Raw genomic sequence first — 20143 nt, forward strand, 5'->3', positions numbered from 1 at the left:
GATTTCTGAACAGATCTTACCAAATCTCACCTAGATACTGCATAGAAGAGTATGAGACCCTGCAGTGTGGACATCAAAGCACCACTCCAGAGGGCGGGTTTGTTATTGCAGCACTATAATCCATGGTGCTAATAATCTAAGTTCAATGCCCCCAGTCGTTTACTTAGCAGCTATCTTCATCCTTTCTCAGCGCCGCTCTGAGCTGCGGTGGTCGCTCCAGTGTTTGCTGGGTGGACCCCCAACTCAATGTTAATCCAGTGGAGCCAGAGCGAGGGTCTCATAAACTTCTATGATATGACTTACCTGTGACTTCCGGTCAGTCAGAAGTAGCAGTCACAAGATGGCGCAGGACTGGAGCTTTGCTGGTAGGTATTATACTAACGGCAGAGAACTTATGTCTCGCTGCCCCACTCCAGCGACGAGATAAAAAAAAAAAAAAAAAAAAATGTACTGGAGTGGTGCTTTAAAATTTGCAGCTCGTTAATTTATGCTGCAAATCTGCAATATTTTTTGTCCACTGCAGTTTGTGTCCTGTGGGAACACTCCCTTGAAGGGGTTATCTTGGACTTTTGTCTTCTATGGTGCTAAGCACTTGTCAGCAGGTCCTTGCTAACTCCCTGCCTGTTCTGCCCTGCGGTGATCTCTCCCGACACAGAGGTTCCTTCTCTTCTCTATACAGGGGGTCTGTGCCGCCATGACGGTGACTGGGGACCAGCGCCCTGCTGCCTAACTCGGCGCAGATACAGGGCAAAGCCCCAGGCTTGTATTGGCCATAGTCATTTGTGCTGCCAGAGGAAAAAAAAAAATGGACGCATCTCCCTGTGGTTTGCTGTGTAAAAACACCGACATGTGAATAGCTAATGGGAACGTGTTGTGTCTGAACAAAAAAAAAAAAAAAAAAACGTACTGGAAACACGGATGTGTGAAGAAGGCCTAATTCAGTGGGCACAATAAAAAAAGCCCCTTTAAGGGTGAGTGCACATGATGCCGACAATCCATAACATAACACAGTACTAGTGGAACGTACCCCAATAAATCATCTCATCCAATGCGGATTTCACCCTTTGCAATGAATGGGATTATCTCTCCGGGAAATCTCCATGTAAAGTGCGGTACTAGCCAAGAGTCGGACAGCCGACCATCGTAAAGTAATGGGCTCTTCCAAAAAAAAAGCCAATCTAGGTTCAATTCCTGGAAAGGAAGTCTGTCATCCCCAAGAGTGACATGTAACCATTTAGCCCTTCATGTTAGGGAACTCAGTCCTTATAAAACATCCTGGTACTGTAAATTTACTTTTTTCCTATATGGCGATTTGGAGCGCTGTCTGATGTAACTCTGCCGCCCTGCACTGACACTACAGGGCCTGAGCGTGCCCGCGCAGGCGCGCTGTCCGCGCTACGCACAGGATGCCAGCATTGTACACTGCTATACACAGGGGAGGGATGAGAGGTTCTCCTGCACACCGACACTGTATACAGGCGCTCCAATGTCCGTATGTAAAGGGCTGGGGAGTTGGATCAAACAGCCCGTGGCTGCACCAAGGGTGGACCAAAACCCCATCATTCACTTATGTAATAAGCTTCACTAAAATCTACAGTAACAGGATGATTTTTATAGGATGGATATCCCCAATATGAAGGTCTAAATAATTACATTTTTTTTAGGTGACAGACTCCCACTAAATACATGCCAGTCCGTGGGGAAGGGTCCGTGTGGGCATCAGCGCTTTCCCATTTCACTGGAAATCTCAGCAGTCGGTTGTGAACAGATTGGACTCGTACTAAATGTTTGGTTTTTCAATGACCCGTTTAATAGAAGTTGTACAGCGCTGTCCACACGTGGCGTCCACAGGATGACACTTCATGGCTTCCCTGCAGATCTACATTGCCGGCCTCATGGAAGCCCGAGACATTTATACACATCACAAGTGACATCTCCGTGCACAATCCCCCTATATACTCACCCCGAGAAGGCAATCAGACCCCAAGAGCCGTTCTATGAAATGCCCCATTGGCCAAGTACAGCACTCCAGTGTGTCTGTGCCCATCCCCCGGACATGGAGCCCGTGCGAGACCACCGCTCCACTCTAGTCATTCCCCCAGACTCAGAATCAGTGCAATTCCCACCAGCCGGACCCCCATCAGCAAACTACCTTTCATTAAGATAGGTTATAATCTGGGAATTAACTGCCCTTTCCTGTCCATCGGATGGACTCTGCATTGTAGACGCAATGACTTTTTTCCTTCTGCCATGACAGTATCCGGCACAAATTGTATTTTTTGACACAGTTTTGGGATACACACAAGATACTGTGTAATGTATACAAAAAAAAAATGTTATTTCAAAGCAACTATAGAATGTAATGTTTGAGCGACACCATAGGGCAACATTGCGCAGCACCAATCTCGACAGAGGCGCACGCCATTTAATGAATTTGGGCCTTCTAGTAAGTGGCGTGCGCTCCTGCGTGCTGTGCCAGGAACAAAACTGTAGGCAGAGACCGGAGGAGCTTTTCTGGGGTGGGAAATTCTGGCGGTTTTCATGAATTTGGAGAGTGGTGTCGCCATAGCACGCCCCAGCTCCTATTTCGGGAGAGCTGATCCAAAGTGGCACAGAGGGGAACCCCACTAGGCTGCTCCTTTATGACCCAGAGAAGGGGCACTCTATGCTTAGAGCCCCTGTAGTAAAAAAAACCCTTAGGATGGGGTAAAATAGACTAACAACAAAATACCTCCCCAGCTCCAGTTTCAATGCAGACTGGTTCTATGGCTGCAGAGGTAACATCAATCACTGGCTGCAGGTCGCCACAGCGCCCAGCAGTTGGCAGGGGCAATCATATTTTTTTGTGTCACAGCGTCATCACTGTGGCAGGGATTAGACACCGGTGGGGAACCGGACAGCGTAGGAGGGGCAGGATAGGATCAGTGATGAGTATTGTGGGGGCGACTTTCCATGTAACTGCCCATTTCATTTAACAGATATGACTAACATGGACGACGGAGGGTGACACAAGGACTCACATTTACAAATGACTGATTTAGGAGGAGACGTCTTCTTATTTCCGTCTTTCTCCTCGGTTCATTACATAGAAGTCGACGTCTGATTAGTTTTATTTAATGAGTCCGACCATAACTTCACTAATGTCCCAGAGTTTTCTGGCAACCAAGTCGTCCATAGCTTTTGGTATAAGGTCTTCCTCTTTACAGTCCCCAAAATATTTTCCGGACACCCCCTCTACTGCAGGAGAGGAGGCCAAGAAGATGGATGTCTGAGCTCCTTCAGCCGGGGATTTGAAGAAAGCCCAGGACACCACATTGAAGAGAGGTTTTACCAGGACGGGAATATTGACATGTCTGCCCAGGTTGGTTCGGACTATCCCGGGGTGAAGCACGTTGACCGTTACTCCGGTCCCATCCAGGCGCCGGGCTAGCTCTCTAGTGAATAAGATATTGGCCAGTTTGCTGCGGCTGTAGGCGAAGCTTCGGCTGTAGTCCTTTTCACTGTTTAAGTCGTCGAAATTGATCTCGCCGTATTTATAAAGTTTGGAGGAGACGACCACGATCCTGCTGGGGGCAGAACTTTTCAGGAGGCCGATCAGCAGGTGAGTGAGCAAGAAATGGCCGAGGTGGTTCACCCCAAACTGCAGCTCAAAGCCATCTTCAGTCTTCGTATAGGGGCACTGGAAGACCCCAGCGTTGTTTATGAGGACGTCAAGCTTGGGTTCTTCCTAGAAAGCAAAAAAAAATAAATAAAATCAATTGTTTACTGGTTTCATTAATTGTTAAGAATCTCGCTGGGATACAGACTTGTGCAAATACTTTAGGCAAGTGTAGAAAAAAAAATTAAGAATGCTTTAATAGAAGAGTTAATTGTTAATTGATTAAAAATAGACTAAATGCAAAGTGAATGAACAAAAGAGAAATAAAAAAAAAAATAAATAAAAAAAATCAATATTTGGCGATACGGTCATTTGCCTTAAAGGGAACCTGTCACCCCCAAAATCGAAGATGAGCTAAGCCCACCGGCATCAGGGGCTTATCTATAGCATTCTGTAATGCTGTAGATAAGCCCCCGATGTATCCTGAAAGATGAGAAATAAGGATTTTTGTGTTACCGTAAAATCCTTTCTCCGAGACGCTGATTGGGGGACACAGGACTGTGGGTGTATGCTACAGCCGCCAGGAGGCTGACACTAAGTAAACAAAAAAAGTTTAGCTCCTCCGTCGTATACAACCTGACACTGGCCGAAGGCGAACCCAGTTTGGTGTAAAAAGCAGTAGGAGAACAAAAAAAAGGTCAGCTTTAATACAGAAACAACATGTCTAGAAACAACCCCACCGACTGATAATGTCAAATAAACAAAAATAAATCAAAAAGAAGCCATCTGGCTAGCAGGGAGGGAGCTGTGTCCCCCAATGAGCGTCTCGGAGAAAAGGATTTTACGGTGAGTAAGGCTTCTTTCACACATCCGTCTTCCAAATCTGCACAGGATCCGTCAAGACATTGAAATGACGGATCCTGTGCAGTTTGTCGAAAACATGTGCACTGGGCCTGTCTTTCTGACGGACCCGTCGAGGCTACGTGCACCTGTTGTGTATGCGTCTTCGCAGCAGTTTTCCGCTGCGAAAACGCATACACAACACAAACTAGGTTAAGGGGAAAAAAATATATAAATAATACGGTAATTAAAAAAAAAATAAAAAAAATTGCAGTATTCTCATCTACCGGCGTCCCGCGCAGCGATGCTGCTCCAGGCTGTTAAACACAGGGCCCTAAGTTCTGGTGGTAAATCGGGCCCTGAGAAAGAAGATCCGGGCACTCTGGAAGCCGCCAAGGAGTTTCGGCAAGCAGCTGTACTAGGTCTGCGTACCATGACCGACGAGGCCAATCTGGGGTGACCATCATTGCTGGGACTCCCTCTGTCTTCACCTTCCTGACTACCTTCGGGAGCAGTGCCAGAGGGGGAAACAGATATGGGAGAAGAAACTGGTTCCAGGGTAGAACTAACGCGTCCACGGAGATTGCCTGTGGATCTCGATACCGAGCGACGAACCTGGGTACTTTGGCATTCATCCCGAAGGCAATCAGGTCCACGTCCGGGGTTCCCCAGCGCTGACATATTTGCCGAAAAATGTCGGGGTGGAGAGACCACTCCCCGGACGCAAGGCCCTGACGACTGAGAAAATCCACCGCCCAGTTTTCCTTGCCCGGGATGTGGACTACCGAGATCACTGAGTGGTTTTTCTCAGCTCAGTAGAGGACCTGTTTTACCTCGTGCATGGCCGCCCTGCTGCGGGTACCCCCTTGATGATTTATGTTTGCCACAACTGTGGCATTGTCCGATTGAATCCAGACAGGGCGGCCTGCCAGAAGATGATGAAAATGCTGCAGAGCCAGCCGAACCGCCCGAATCTCCAAAAGATTGTTTGGGAGAGTTGACTCCCGCGAAGGCCAGCATCCCTGGGCTGTGTGGTGGCAAAACACTGCTCCCCAACCAAGGAGACTGGCATCTGTCGTGACTACCAGCCAATGGGCTGGGGGAAAAGGCTTCCCCTGCTGCAGAGAAGGACTCATTGTCCACCATGCGAGAGCCTTTCTGACCTGGGGAGACAGACTGCACTTGAGGTTGAGAGAGAATGGATTCTTGTCCCAAAAGTTCATGTTGAAGAGGACGAAGATGGAGTTGCGCAAATGTCACTGCCTCTATTGCCGCCACCATCCTTCCTAAGACCCTCATGCAAAACCGGACTGTATGAGAGACCGGCTGGCGAAGTACCCTCACTTCTTGCAGGAGGGTCAGGACCTTGTCCCGGGGAAGGACTGTCAAACCTCAGGAGGTGTCTAAGATCATCCCTAGAAAAGAGATTTTCCGGGATGGTACAAGGGACGACTTTTTTTAGATTCACCAGCCACCCTAGGCGAGAAAGAGTATCCAGAGTAATGCTGACATTTTCCTCGCAGGCCCAAAAAGATGGCCCCTTGACAAGGAGGTCGTCTAGATATGGCAAGACGACTATGCCCCGGGAATGCAGGATGGACACGACTGCTGCCATGACCTTTGTGAACACCCTGGGAGCGGTGGCCAGCCCGAAAGGTAAGGCTGTGAACTGGAAATGTAGGTTGCCTACGGCAAAATGTAGAACTCTTTGATGTGCAGGAAATATGGGTGTGTGAAGATAGGCATTTTGAATATCTATTGAAACTAAGAATTCTCCCTTTTCCATAGCCGCAATGACCGAGCGGAGAGATTCCATTAGAAAGTGACGAATGTTGACAAACCTGTTCAAACATTTCAGGTCCATAATGGGCCTTACAGTTCCGTCCTTTTTGGGAAGTATGAACAGGTTGGAATAGAACCCCTGTAATAATTTCCTTTGGAACGGGAGTGATGACCCCGTTGAGCCAAAGGGATTCGACAGTTTTTAACAAGGTTTGTACACGGGATTCTGAACTGGGAAGACGGGAGGGAAAGAAACGGCTCAGGGGATGGCTGATAAACTATCTTGTACCCTGAGGACACCAGTTCTCTTACCCATCTGTCGAGAAAGACAGTGAGCCAGGACTGATGGAATGAGATCAGACGGCCGCCTACTCTGTTGGTAATGACCGGAGACCGCCTCCAGTCATTTGTCCGAAAACCTATGGGACCCAGATCCCCTTGATCTTGGCAGTTGGGACTGCATTCTTCCCAACGGGATGGCTCTGTAGGAGATCTGATGATCTCTGTCCTGATTAGGTCGACCTGGGCAAATGGGGTTTGACGCTGGCGTTACGAATGGGCTTAAACTGAGCCTGAAACTGACGATGAAAAGGCTGTTTAATCTTTTGCTGTGGGAGAAAATTTCTTCTCCCCCCTGTGGTATCAGAAATGAGCTGATCTAGTTTTTCGCCAAATCATCAGCTGCTTTGATAGGGGAGAGTTGTAAGAGATTTTTTTTAAGTAGAATCTGCCCGCCAACCATAGAGCTCTTCTAATGGAAATTGCGTTTGTGCAGCATTGGCGGACGCAGTTTGCAGCATCCAAGGATGCATTAATCAGGTAGCTTCCAGCTAGAGCCATCTGATTTGACATCTCCGCATCTCTGCTGGTAAGTCGCTATCCTGTAGAGCCTTAGTCAAAGATTCTGACCAGGATATCATGGCGTTAGCTACAGAAGTCGCCGCAAAAGAGGGCGAGAAGGCTGAACCTGAGGCCTCAAAAACTGAACAAGCCAAGCTTTCTATGAGCCGATCAGTTGGATCCCTAATAGAGGAGCCGTTGGGAAGGGATATCAATCAAGTCAAGAAAAGGACGTCATCGTAAGAAGATGGGAGGCCCCGGACCAGACCACGACGCCCATCGGACAAGAACCGGATCGGACCGCCCCTGGGTGAGTATAATCTAACCTCTTTTTCTCATCTTTCAGGTTACATCGGGGGCTTATCTACAGTATTCCAGAATGCTGTAGATAAGCCCCTGATGCTGGTGGGCTTAGCTCACCTTCGATTTTGGGGGTGACAGTTTCCCTTTAAGAACAGCATCAAAGCTTTAATTCTTCTAGGTACAACTATTGGAAGAATCGGGGAAGAAGAACAAGGAGTCCTGGAAGTGATGATGCGGCCCCTCAGAGCCCCGATCTCAGCATCCAGTCTGTGGAATTACATGGGGAGACAGAAGGATTTGCACAAGTGACAACCACAGAAGATCTGAGGTCAGTCCTCTAAGGTGTTTGGAACAACCTCCTGCCGAAATCCTTCAAAACTGTGTGCAACTACAAGTACCCAGGAAAATTGATGAGGGCAAAGAGCGGTCACACCATATATTGATGGGATTTAGAATTCTCTTTTGTTCAATCACTTTGCGTTTTGTTTATTGATAAAAATAAACTCAAATATAGAAGTGTTATTAAAGTATTCTAAGGTTTCATTCACACATCAGTATTTGGTCAGTATTTTGCATCAGGGTTTGTCTGTCAAAGCCAGAAGTGAAACTTACAGAAAAATTCTATTGAAAGATGGACTCCTGTTCTGTGTTTTGGAAACACTCCTGGTTTTGGCATACAAATACTCATGAAATACTAATGCAAGAAAACTGACATGTGAATAAGGCCTTATTCTGCTGCAGTTTTTCCAAACATCACTAGCAGGCTCCACTCCCATCCAGTGTGTGTGTGTGGTGATCCAGTGATCCCAACGTGTAGATCAAGTGCTGGATTGTGACTTGTCCCAACAAATGGTCGTTAATGAAATCTGGAAAGTAGCGGACTGTGCAACTGTGCATCAGAGAGCGAGAGGAACAACGAGAAAGACCACCTCTGAAATGGCCGACAGAGAAAGAGGAACGGCCTCCACGACAACCGGCCGACAGAGAAAGAGGAACGGCCTCCACGACAACCGGCCGACTGTGAAAGAGGAACCGCCTCCGCGACTGCCCTGCAGTAATTTGGACGCAGCAATTGCAAAATGTACGGTAAATGCATTTTTTTTAATGGGAATCTGTCAGTAAGATTAGCCCTCCTGAGCCGTCTATATGGGCATGTAGGAAGCTGAATAATGAGATAACCGCAATTATTCCTGGGAAATCCACGTTTTTCTCATATGTAACTGAGCTGTTAACTTGGACTTTTTTGCACATGGAATCTGCTTTTATTGATTTCTTTATCTTTGGATATAGGAGGATTTTAGTCTGGATGTAACAGAATTCATCATCTTTCCCCATCTCACTCTACCCCTCCACCAGACCTATCGATACATCAATGTCAATGGCTGCTCACTTTCCCCAGTCCCGCATGCTCGGTGCCTCGGGGTGACCTTGACTCTGTCCTCTCTTTCAAGCCACATATCCAAGCCCTTGCCTCCTCCTGCCAACTCAAAAACATTTCCTGGATCCGCACATTCCTTGACCAAGAAACCACAAAAACACTAGTGCACGCCATTATCTCCCGCCTTGACTACTGCAACCTCCTACTCTCTGGCCTCCCCTCTAGCACCACTCCAATCCATTCTACACTCTGCTGCCCGACTAATCTACCTGTCTCCCCACTATTCTCCAGCATCTCCCCTATGCCAAGCCCTTCACTGGCTCCTCGTTGCCCAGTGACTCCAGTTCAAAATCCTTAGGCCTCTTTCACACTTCCATCTTTCATCTCCCGTCATAATGCGTCCTTTTGTGAAAAAACGGATCCTGCGATTTTTTTTACCGCAGGATGCATTTTTTCTCATAGACTTGTATTAGCGACGGATTGTGACAGATGGCCTTCCATTTCATCCGTCGTGCACTGGATCCGTCGGAAAATTAATGTCTGTTGGGCGGAGAAAATGCACAGAGGAACGTTTTTTCTGCATGTCGGGAAATTGCGAAATGATCCGATGAGATCTTTGTAACGCAAGGCATTACTGGGAATGCCATCTGCTGGGAGCATCGATAACGCTGCGCGGGACGCCGGAAGGTGAGAATATTGCGATTTGTTTTGTTTGTTTTTTAACACGGGTTGTGTTGCGTACGCGTTTTTGCAGCGGAAAACCGCTGCGGAGACGCATACACAACGGGTGCACATAGCCTCGACGGGTCCGTCAGAAAAATGGGCACAGTGCAACCGTTTTTTACAATCTGCATTACGTCATTTCAACATTTTGACGGATCCTGTGCAGATTGTAAAAACGGAAGTGTGAAAGAGGCCTTACAGTGACATACAAAGTCATCCACAACCTTTCTCCTCCATACATCTGTGACATGGTCTCCCGGTACCTACCTACACACAACCTCCGATCCTCTCAAGACCTCCTTCTCTACTCCTCTCTTATCTCCTCTTCCCACAACCGCATCCAAGACTTCTCCCGTGCTTCCCCCATACTCTGGAACGCTCTACCCCAACACATCAGACTCTCGCCTACCATAGAAACCTTCAAAAAGAACCTGAAGACACCTCTTCCGACAAGCCTACAGCCTGCAGTGATCCTGAACCTACTGAAATGCCGCACAACCAGCTCTACCGTCTCCTAGTGTATCCTCACCCACCCCCTGCAGACTGTGAGCCCTCGCGGGCAGGGTCTTCCCTCCTTATGTACCTGTTAGTGCCTTGTTTTTTGCTCATATGTATTGTATTTGTCTATATTTGCCCCGTATTCACATGTAAAGCGCCATGGAATAAATGGCGGTATATAAATGTATATCATCATTATAATAACTGTACTGCAGATTCAGTTTACACGAACACACAATGCATAGACAATATAGTGTGTACACATTACACACATCATTCACTTGTATGCTATATTACTGTATATGTCAATAGGTAATGTTTATGCATCTATACTGCGTGCATGTAATGTATGTGTGTGTGTAAATAGTAATGTGCATGTCCGTGTGTAACTATATTAGAGTCATATGGACACACACAATATATACATACACGCACACTATGTATATATACACTACATATACACACACACTATATACACACAATATATACATACACGCACACTATGTATATATACACTACATATACACACACACTATATACACACACTATATACATACACGCACACTATGTATATATATATATATACACAAACATACATATATATATATATACATATACACACACTAATATATATACACACACACCATATATACACAGTACATATATACACAGTACATATACACACACTGCGCCTGCGCTCACCCTGACGACCTCCTGGCAGAACCTCCGCACTGACGCCATGGAGCTGAGGTCCAGCCGCTTCACCAGCACCTCCCCTCTGTCGCCGGTCTCCTCCCGCAGTTCCCTCGCCGCCTCCTCCGCCTTCTCCGGGTCCCGGCACGCCAGGATGACCCGGGCCTGCAGTCTGAGCAGCTCGGCAGCAGTGGCCCGGCCTATCCCGCAGTTCGCCCCGGTGATAATGACAGTCTTCCCCTGCATAAGGGCGGAGGCCGCGCTCCGGGCGCTGCCGCTACTCATGAGTCGCCGAGCTACTAAGATGAGCCCGCCGCCTAAAGCTACGGCCGCCGCCACCATCAGCGCCGAGGAGCCGCCGGCCATGCTGGATGTGGGCGGAAGCCTGGCAGAATGTCACCTGTACCGGAGAGCTTGGGGAGGACACCATAGAGAGGAGGGGCGCAGCCAGCCAATCACAGCGCAGCTCTCATTACCAGTACAGCTTAGAGAATGACAGCAGACGTGTGATTGGGTGCTATGGGCAATCCATAGGTTCACTCTTTAGTCATGTACCTGTATGAAGGACATTAACCCCTTTCACCCTGTGTTTAGTTACACATTCGGTTGTCCCGTCGGTGTCTGAACCCCCACACAACGGGATTCGGGCGTACGTGCCGACGAGGCCACAGGCTATAATGGCGCCGGCAGAGCGGATGTGCCCGGCCATGTAGGTGGCACCGCAGTCTATGGCCCGTCTGCGCAACGAGGCTGAAGTTGGTTTCTTATTCGTCAGTTTCTTATTTCTTTTCTGTTTTTATAGGGTTAACAAGAAAAAATGATCATCACAATAATAAAAGACAATGCAGCGAGGAGCCCTGATGTGAATACACTTTAAAAAACGGCAACGAAAACAATAAAACTGGCACAAAAATGGGCATCAAAGTGGGCACCAAAGAGTGCTGAAGAAAGGGTTAAATGCCTTTGGGCCACTGATCTAACACTGCAGACATATAGAACAGGGCGCCCCACATCAAAACCAGTTATTTCCAGCCTGGCCCAAATGGGTTCTGGGCACCAGAACTGGCATCAAAGTGGGCAAACAGCCCATTTTCTTAGATTTAAATAAGTAACTAATGTTTTAAGGGGTTAAATGCCTTTGGGCCACTGAACTGATGCACAAAATACACAGACAGTGATGACCTGCATCAAATCCACGTCCCTCCAGCCTGGCCCAAATGGGTTCTGGGCACCAGAACTGGCATCAAAGTGGGCAAACAGCCCATTTTCTTAGATTTAAATAAGTAACTAATGTTTTAAGGGGTTAAATGCCTTTGGGCCACTGAACTGATGCACAAAATACACAGACAGTGATGACCTGCATCAAATCCACGTCCCTCCAGCCTGGCCCAAATGGGTTCTGGGCACCAGTACTGGCATCAAAGTGGGCAAACATCCCATTTTCTTAGATTTGAATAAGTAACTGATGTTTTTAAGGGGTTAAATGCCTTTGGGCCACTGATCTGACACTTAAAATATACAGATAGTGATGCCCTGCATCAAATCCACGTCCCGCTAGCCTGGCCCAAATGGGTTCTGGGCACCAGAACTAGCATTAAAGTGGGCAAACAGCCCATTTTCTCAGATTTGAATAAGTAACTGATGTTTTTAAGGGGTTAAATGCCTTTGGGCCACTGATCTGACACTTAAAATACACAGAGAGCGATGCCCTGCAAGCAACCCACGTCCCTCCAGCCTGGCCCAAATGGATTCTGGGCACCAGAACTGGCATCAAAGTGGGCAAACATCCCATTTTCTTAGATTTGAATAAGTAACTGATGTTTTTAAGGGGTTAAATGTCTTTGGGTCCCCTCATGTAGTACTGAAATTTTTTTTTTTACTCCGTTTTTACAAAATTTTTACAGCATGCTTTTTAATATTTTTGAAAGTGTGCAAAAAAGGACCCATGCTAGGCAAATGCAAAACCGCGAAAAATGCTGTGCACTGCAAGAGTTGGGCCTCAGGATGCATTGGTTGTCGTGATTACATAACTCTATGTACGCAACCTCATCTTCATCCTCCTCCTCTGCTGAGCTAGTTAGCTGCATGCCTCGGGGTTTACAACATGTGTGAGCTACTACATCATCGTCATCCTCTCTGTTCTCCCATTCATCACCCTGAGAGGCACCCTCCTCCTCTTACTGCCTTGACAGCACAGTACAGTCTGTGGACGCCTCAAATATCTGAGTCTTGTCACAAATGGATCACCTTCACCCAATGGATTTAACGTCTGTTCAAGAGGGTTTGGTTTATGCTCTGAATAAAATGTGTCAGGCCATAGATCTAAGTGTGAAAAGATGTGCCCATTGGTTCAGATTATTTAATAAACTTGACTCTGTGAATGTTTAGAGCAGCCATATGATACCTATGGAATATAGTGTGTGAACAGCTCTGCAGAATCGTCCATCTGTGGTTCCCCACAGTCAGTTGGGAGCTTGGAGAGTTGTGATGTTGGGGAAAAAAAGTTTAGTTGGAGTGTCACCACTGAGGACTATACTGTGTGTGATGTTAAAGTGGAGGAAGAAGAGCAGAGGCCACTTGGTGCAGCGGTTGCCATATACTGGAGCACATGTTCTTTCTGGCCCTCATCTACAAAGCGTACCATTGTACGGCTGGCAAAGAAGGTGAGAGGAGTTACCCATCCAGTAACAGAAGTAGTAAAAATTCTGTTGAAATTATGAATGAAGCAAAACCAACCGCCTTCTCAGCCCTCATATCATACCTGTCTCACAACCCTAAACAGCTATTCAGTCATTTCAATTCTTTTCTGCGTTCAGCAGTTCCCCCACACTTTCCTCTCATCTGAATACTTTGCCTCACCACCTGTGAACGTGACACAATAACATCCCACCTCATTCCAAACTTTACCACAGTCTTCATCACAAGCCTAACCCACCTCTTCAACCTGTCACTAATAACTAGTGTCTTCTCTCCTGATTGACACATATCTCAATCACACCCATCCTCAAAAAGCACGCCCTTGACCCATCCTCTGTGATCACCTATTGCCCCATATTTCTCCCCTAGGCCACGAAACTACTGGAGCATGTTCATTTTAAACTAATCCCACCTCTCCACTTCCTCCCTCTTTGACCAAGTACAATCTGGCTTCAGACCGCACCATTCCACTGCAACTGCCCTGACTAAAGTCATCAACAACCTACTAAGGCTACGTTCACATTTGCGTTGTTGTGTGCTGCGTCGGCGACGCAACACACAACGCACGCAAAAAACGCATGCAAAACGCAACAAAACGCTGCGTTTTGTGACGCATGCGTTCATTTTTTTAGCGCAAAAAAAATACAACAAGCTGCGTCCTCTGCGCCCTGATGCTTGCGCCCAAAAAACGCATGTGTCACAAAACGCAACAAAACGCATGTCCATGCCCCCCCCATGTTAAATATAGGGGCGCATGGCGCATGCGTCGCCGCGGTTGCGCCAGACGCACCGCAAATGTGAACTTAGCCTTACTGCCAAATAAAAGCAACGCGAGTTTGTCCTCCTCCTGTATCTGCCATCTGTCTTTGATACAGTGGACCATTCCCTCTTACTACAGACGTTCTGATCTGTTGACGTTACAGATTTGGCCTTTAGTTGGATCTCCTCATACCTAACAGACAGGACATTCAGTAACTCCCACTCACACACCACCTCCTCATCTCGCCCCCTATGTGTCAGTTTCCACCAAGGTTTAGTTGTTTGACTGTGAACTTTGCTTAGAGGTCACCCTCGCACTCTCCTTATTAATGTGACCACACACCTCAACCTAAGGTATTCCCTACCTACAGCTGGGTGACACCTTCTATTTAAAGGGCTTCTCCTTGAATATGGAGGTGCCAGAGCTACAGTGTTAGTTTTCCTTGCATGCTTGCTAGTTGTCAGGTTCCCCAGGTCAGTCTGTCTGCTTGTCTACCCTGTACCCATCTGCTATTACCTGCCTGTGCCCATCTGCTCATACCTGTATGCGCTCTTCTGTCCATCAGCCGGGCCAGATCGCACCTGCCAGCACCCATCTGTCCTAACTCCCGGTCCAGAGCGCACCTGCCAGTACTTTTCTGTTCCTCAGCCAGTCACATCTGCACCCGTGGTTCCAGAGTCCCTACAGTGCCTGACTGCATTTTTCATCAATTCATTGGGCCTTGTCAACTTAACCGCTCTAGGGGGTCAGCTGCCACCTTCTGTAGGTCAGCTATGGAGTAGCACCTGGTGCCACCTCTTTGTACCTCCTTGGGTCACAGTTTTCCCCTGCTGCCACTTGTCCGAGTAGGGATTTGGTAGGCCACCTAGTTACACCCCTTCCAGGCTTTCAGAGGGATACGGAACAGTGATTCCACCACCTTGCCCATTACAGTCTCAATCTGCTGTGTTGGCTGTAGTGTAAGAGGTGTCGGTCCCCGCTATACTAATTATACTTTACTGCAATTGATGCCACTTTGTTGGTGTCTGCCACTAATTGTTGTAAATGTGTATGCTCCTGGTTGGGTCTACTTTCAAAAGAATATAGAAGAGACATGTCATAAAGTAGGGACCAACAAATCTATAGATAATATCTTAAAAAGTCAATTTTATTTGGGTGTACAAGAACAAACAAACAAAAAAAACAAATTAAAAACATCTAAAAACAATGTTTGCAGTATAAGAAACAGAAATCATGTTGGCTGGGTCTCCTTCTAAGGGTACCGTCTCACAGTGACACTTTTGTCGCTACGACTGTACGATTCGTGACGTTCCAGCGATATCCATACGATATCGCTGTGTCTGACACGCAGCAGCGATCAGGGATCCTGCTGAGAATCGTACGTCGTAGCAGATCGTTTGGAACTTTCTTTTGTCGCTGGATCTCCCGCTGTCATCGCTGGATCGGTGTGTGACACCGATCCAGCGATGCGTTCGCTTGTAACCAGGGTAAACATCGGGTAACTAAGTGCAGGGCCGCGCTTAGTAACCCGATGTTTATCCTGGTTACCATCGTAAATGTAAAAAAAAAAACACTACATACTTACATTCCGGTGTCCGTCAGGTCCCTTGCCGTTTGCTTCCCGCACTGACTGACTGCCGGCCGTAAAGCCGCTGTGCTGTGCTTTCACTTTACGGCCGGCAGTCAGTCAGTGCGGGAAGCAGACGGCAAGGGACAGACACTGGAATGTAAGTATGTAGTGTTTGTTTTTTTTTACGCTGGTAACCAGGGTAAACATCGGGTTACTAAGCGCGGCCCTGCGCTTAGTAACCGGATGTTTACCCTGGTTACCCGGGGACCTCGGCATCGTTGGTCGCTGCAGAGCTGTCTATGTGACAGCTCTCCAGCAACCACACAACGACTTACCAACGATCACGGCCAGTTCGTATCGCTGGTCGTGATCGTTGGTAAGTCGTTTAGTGTAACGGTACGTTTAGAGTTAATGGCTGGGACTAACCAAACAAGGAAGGTGCAAAGTTGATGACACAGGTACAGTTTCTTGCAAGGATGCCAGATAAGGCCCAACTAGAAGCAGAAATAGACCTTTGGTCTGAATAGAGAGCAGAGTCACATATCAAGAGTTTCCCTGACATGAGTGGAGACCAAGACAGTAGCTTGATAAGAAGTAGAGACAAGGAACAGCAGTGAAGGGCTGATAGTTGAGAACAGAGACAGGTCCAGTGGCAGGTTCACATTGCGTAAGTGCAGTCCATTCAAGGCATACGCTAACAGACTGCACTAACGCAAGTGCCAAAGAAAGATCACGTTTATGCGATCGCGCTAGCGCAAATGCTCTATCTGCGCTAGCGGTGACGGACCCAAAAACGCTGCAAACTGTGTCCGAGGGTCCGTCACATCATAACGGCACATCACTAACGCATGCCGATTATGACATGCGTTAGTGATGTGCTACATAATGCCAGTCAATGGGTGCGCTAACGGATCCGTTACATAGCGTTAGTGCCGCTATGTAACGGATGCTGTCAGCGGACTGCCAATAACGCAATGTGAACCCAACCCTGGGTCTAACTAAAATCCAGGAATGTAATGGGCCAGGATGGAACAGGGATCCTTAGATAAAGCAGAGAAGTTAAGTAAAGACCACAGTGGCGTTAACAGGTCCCTTAAGGGGATAAGGATGCGGGATCACGGTTTGATTTGAGACCCTCACTTATTTTATTAAATTATTTATCTTTTTTTAAAAGGTACCACCCTGTAGCAGTTACCTACAACACAGGAGATCATTTTGTGTGTTTTCACTGCATAGATGAAAATCGAGATTGGAAGTTTTATGATGGGATGGCTGAACACTTAAGCCCAGGTGACGGTGTAAAAAATGTGACTCCAGAATTCTTGATAAGTTTTTTAAAATCTGGAGTTAAACCCGGACATATTATTTTTGTGAGACAAAATGATGATACAATGGATAATTAAGAAGAAATAGTAATTTGTTACAATAAAAGTTTTCAGCACGTGTGGTTGTTGGTTTATTTACAAAATTTACAAAACTGTGTATATCAATCTTAGCATGAAGAAGTCACACAGTAAAGATTCATGTCACAGGGTACTTGTCATGTGACTTTTTGTCTCTTGTTGGTATAAAGGGTACACACATTAAAGGAAAAGGTACACGTCTTTTTATCTTCTGAAATGTCCTCAGTGTGTTGTTGGTGATGCGCAGATTAAGTGCGGGATTTACCGTAAGTGAAGATTTTGGTGAAGTCGGCGCAGCTAAGTACATGAATATAAGTATGTTAGCATTGACAAAATGTCAACAACATGACTCAATACAACAGAAGACCACCCATATGACGAAAATAACTGGTAGAATATAACTAAATATAATTAATGCTTTAAAATAAAGACTGCTCTGTTTTATTGAAAGCACCCTGTTTGTGATGCTAATTTCATAATTAAGAATGCACTGGGGCCAGTTTAGATGATTAAAAGGTCATCCAGGGCTCTTTTCCATTTGCGAGAAACACGTCCGTGTCTCCTATGTAAACACCAAGCTCTGGCGCCGGCACTTGGGAGCGGAGCAACTCCATGTGTTGCTATGCGGCCGCACGCTCCGCTCTGGAGTGCCGGCGCCAGAGCTTGGTGTTTACATGGGAGACACGGACGTGTTTCTCGCAAATGGAAAGGAGCCCTTAAGGTTCTCTTTAAGTAGTTGGTGGGCAAATTTCTGCCCCATGGCTACATCTCTATACAGGAAAAATGCTGCTTTAAATAAGTGCAATTTTTTACATTTTTTAGGGGGGCAGAATTTTCCATACTCACTAGTATGGGTAAAATCAGCAGCAAAAAGGCTAAAATAATTGACCTATTGTAGATTTTAATCTGCACAAAATCTGCAAGTCAAAAATAAGCAATGAGTGCATGAGACTTCAGGATTCTCATTCACTTTACTGCATCCAAAAACCCTTCAGTTTTGTTGACAAATCTGTGCAGAAGTAAAAGTGACAAATCTGCATCCAATGTGCAACGGCAAAAAAATATTCACAATAAGAATAACGGTACAGACCCTGTATTACCACTGTCAGATGTGACTGGAATATGGTAAATAAAATTGGACATTAATGTAAACAGGATCACTAACACTTGAAATCTTAAGACCATAATGGGACCTCCATCAACCAAATGTGAGACCCCAAAAGAGAATGAAGTAAGATGCTGGAGTAAGATTTACTATTTTTTTATTCTGCTCATTTTCATTAAGAAAATTACACAATAACATTTTTAAATAAAGAAACCAGTAGAACAAATGGCTTTTCAATTCTATAATGTATCATTTTATTGTTACCCATCAAGTACAATAATGGTTTTCTTCCAATTCTTTTTTTTTACTTTAAGGCAAACTAATACAAATTATTTAGTTTTCATGTGGAATGACCATAGTGCAATGATGAAAATATGTATTTGGATGCACTGCTGATTTTCCAAATTTTGCAACCTACAAACAATGTGGTGGACTGTAGTAATTTTCATAGTAGTTTCACTTCAACAATGAGAAATAGATTTAATAAAAAAAATCCAGAAAATGCCATAGTATGATTTGTAAATAATTAATTAGCATTTTATTGCATGAAATAAGCATTTGATACAATAGAAAAATAGAAAATAATATTTGGTAGAAACCTTTTTTTTGCAATTACAGATGTCAGAGGTTTCCTGTACTTCTTGACAAAGTTTTCTCCCAAGGCAGCAGTGAATTTGGACCAATTTGCCATACAGATCTCCAGATCTTTGAGAGTTCGTGGCTGTGTTACGGGGTATACGACAGAGCAGGTAGAGACACTCGGCCGATAAACAATCTAATGAGATTTCTTTGAACAGGGAACTGGGCATCACAAATGAAGGTAATTCTCCAGTGTCCAGAGTCCACAATGCGCCCACAATGAGTCAACAATGCGCCCACAATGACTCCACACAAAGGGAGCATATCCGGTGGCGCCACCTGGCAATCTGACACCAGGAAAATACAAATAGTGCTTGGATGAATTCAATGGATCCAGCAGATGAGGGACACCACAGTCCTACATGGCAGCTTCGAACAATACGCAGTCACTAGGATCTCGCCTCAGCATAAGATCACAGTCCTTTGCAAGTAACCACAAAACTTAAGCTAACGTCACATTTGGCGACGCTGCAGCGATCTAGACAACGATGTCAATCGCTACAGCGTTGGTGTTCTGGTCGCTGGAGAGCTGTCACACAGACAGCTCTCCAGCGACCAACTATGCGAAGTCCCCGGGTACCCAGGGTAAACATCGGGTTACTAAGTGCAGGGCCGCGCTTAGCAACCCGATGTTTACCCTGGTTACCAGGGGACTTCGCATAGTTGGTCGCTGGAGAGCTGTCTGTGTGACAGCTCTCCAGCGACCACACAGCGATGAAACAGCGACGCTGCAGCGATCAGCATCGTTGCCTATATCGCTGCAGCGTCGCTTAATGTTACGGTACCTTTAGGTATGAGGAGATCCAACTAAAGGCCAAATCTGTAATGTCAAAAGATCAGAACGTCTGTAGTAAGAGGGAATGGTCCACTGTATCAAAGACAGATGGCAGATACAGGAGGAGGACAAACTCGCGTTGCTTTTATTTGGCAGTAGGTTGTTGATGACTTTAGTCAGGGCAGTTGCAGTGGAATGGTGCGGTCTGAAGCCAGATTGTACTTGGTCAAAGAGGGAGGAAGTGGAGAGGTGGGATTAGTTTAAAATGAACATGCTCCAGTAGTTTTGTGGCCTAGGGGAGAAATATGGGGCAATAGGTGATCACAGAGGATGGGTCAAGGGCGTGCTTTTTGAGGATGGGTGTGATTGAGATATGTGTCAATCAGGAGAGAAGACACAAGTTATTAGTGACAGGTTGAAGAGGTGGGTTAGGCTTGTGATGAAGACTGTGGTAAAGTTTGGAATGAGGTGGGATGTTATTGTGTCACGTTCACAGGTGGTGAGGCAAAGTATTCAGATGAGAGGAAAGTGTGGGGGAA

At 46.2% G+C, this 20143-nt stretch overlaps 1 protein-coding gene across 1 annotated transcript; it reads right to left on the minus strand.

The window, feature by feature from the left end:
- Window positions 1–1787: 1787 nt before the first annotated feature.
- On the minus strand, window positions 1788–11107 carry RDH14 (retinol dehydrogenase 14). Its single transcript, XM_069760873.1, has 2 exons — window positions 10665–11107; window positions 1788–3727 (listed from the first exon to the last, which is right to left on the minus strand). The coding sequence occupies exons 1-2, from the start codon at window positions 11019–11021 to the stop codon at window positions 3110–3112; spliced, it is 975 nt and encodes a 324-aa protein (XP_069616974.1). The 5' UTR covers window positions 11022–11107; the 3' UTR covers window positions 1788–3109.
- Between the last annotated feature and the right edge of the window lie 9036 nt (window positions 11108–20143).

Source organism: Ranitomeya imitator, chromosome 3 (assembly GCF_032444005.1).
Source record: "Ranitomeya imitator isolate aRanImi1 chromosome 3, aRanImi1.pri, whole genome shotgun sequence".
In the NCBI taxonomy this organism is placed as follows: Eukaryota; Metazoa; Chordata; class Amphibia; order Anura; family Dendrobatidae; genus Ranitomeya; species Ranitomeya imitator.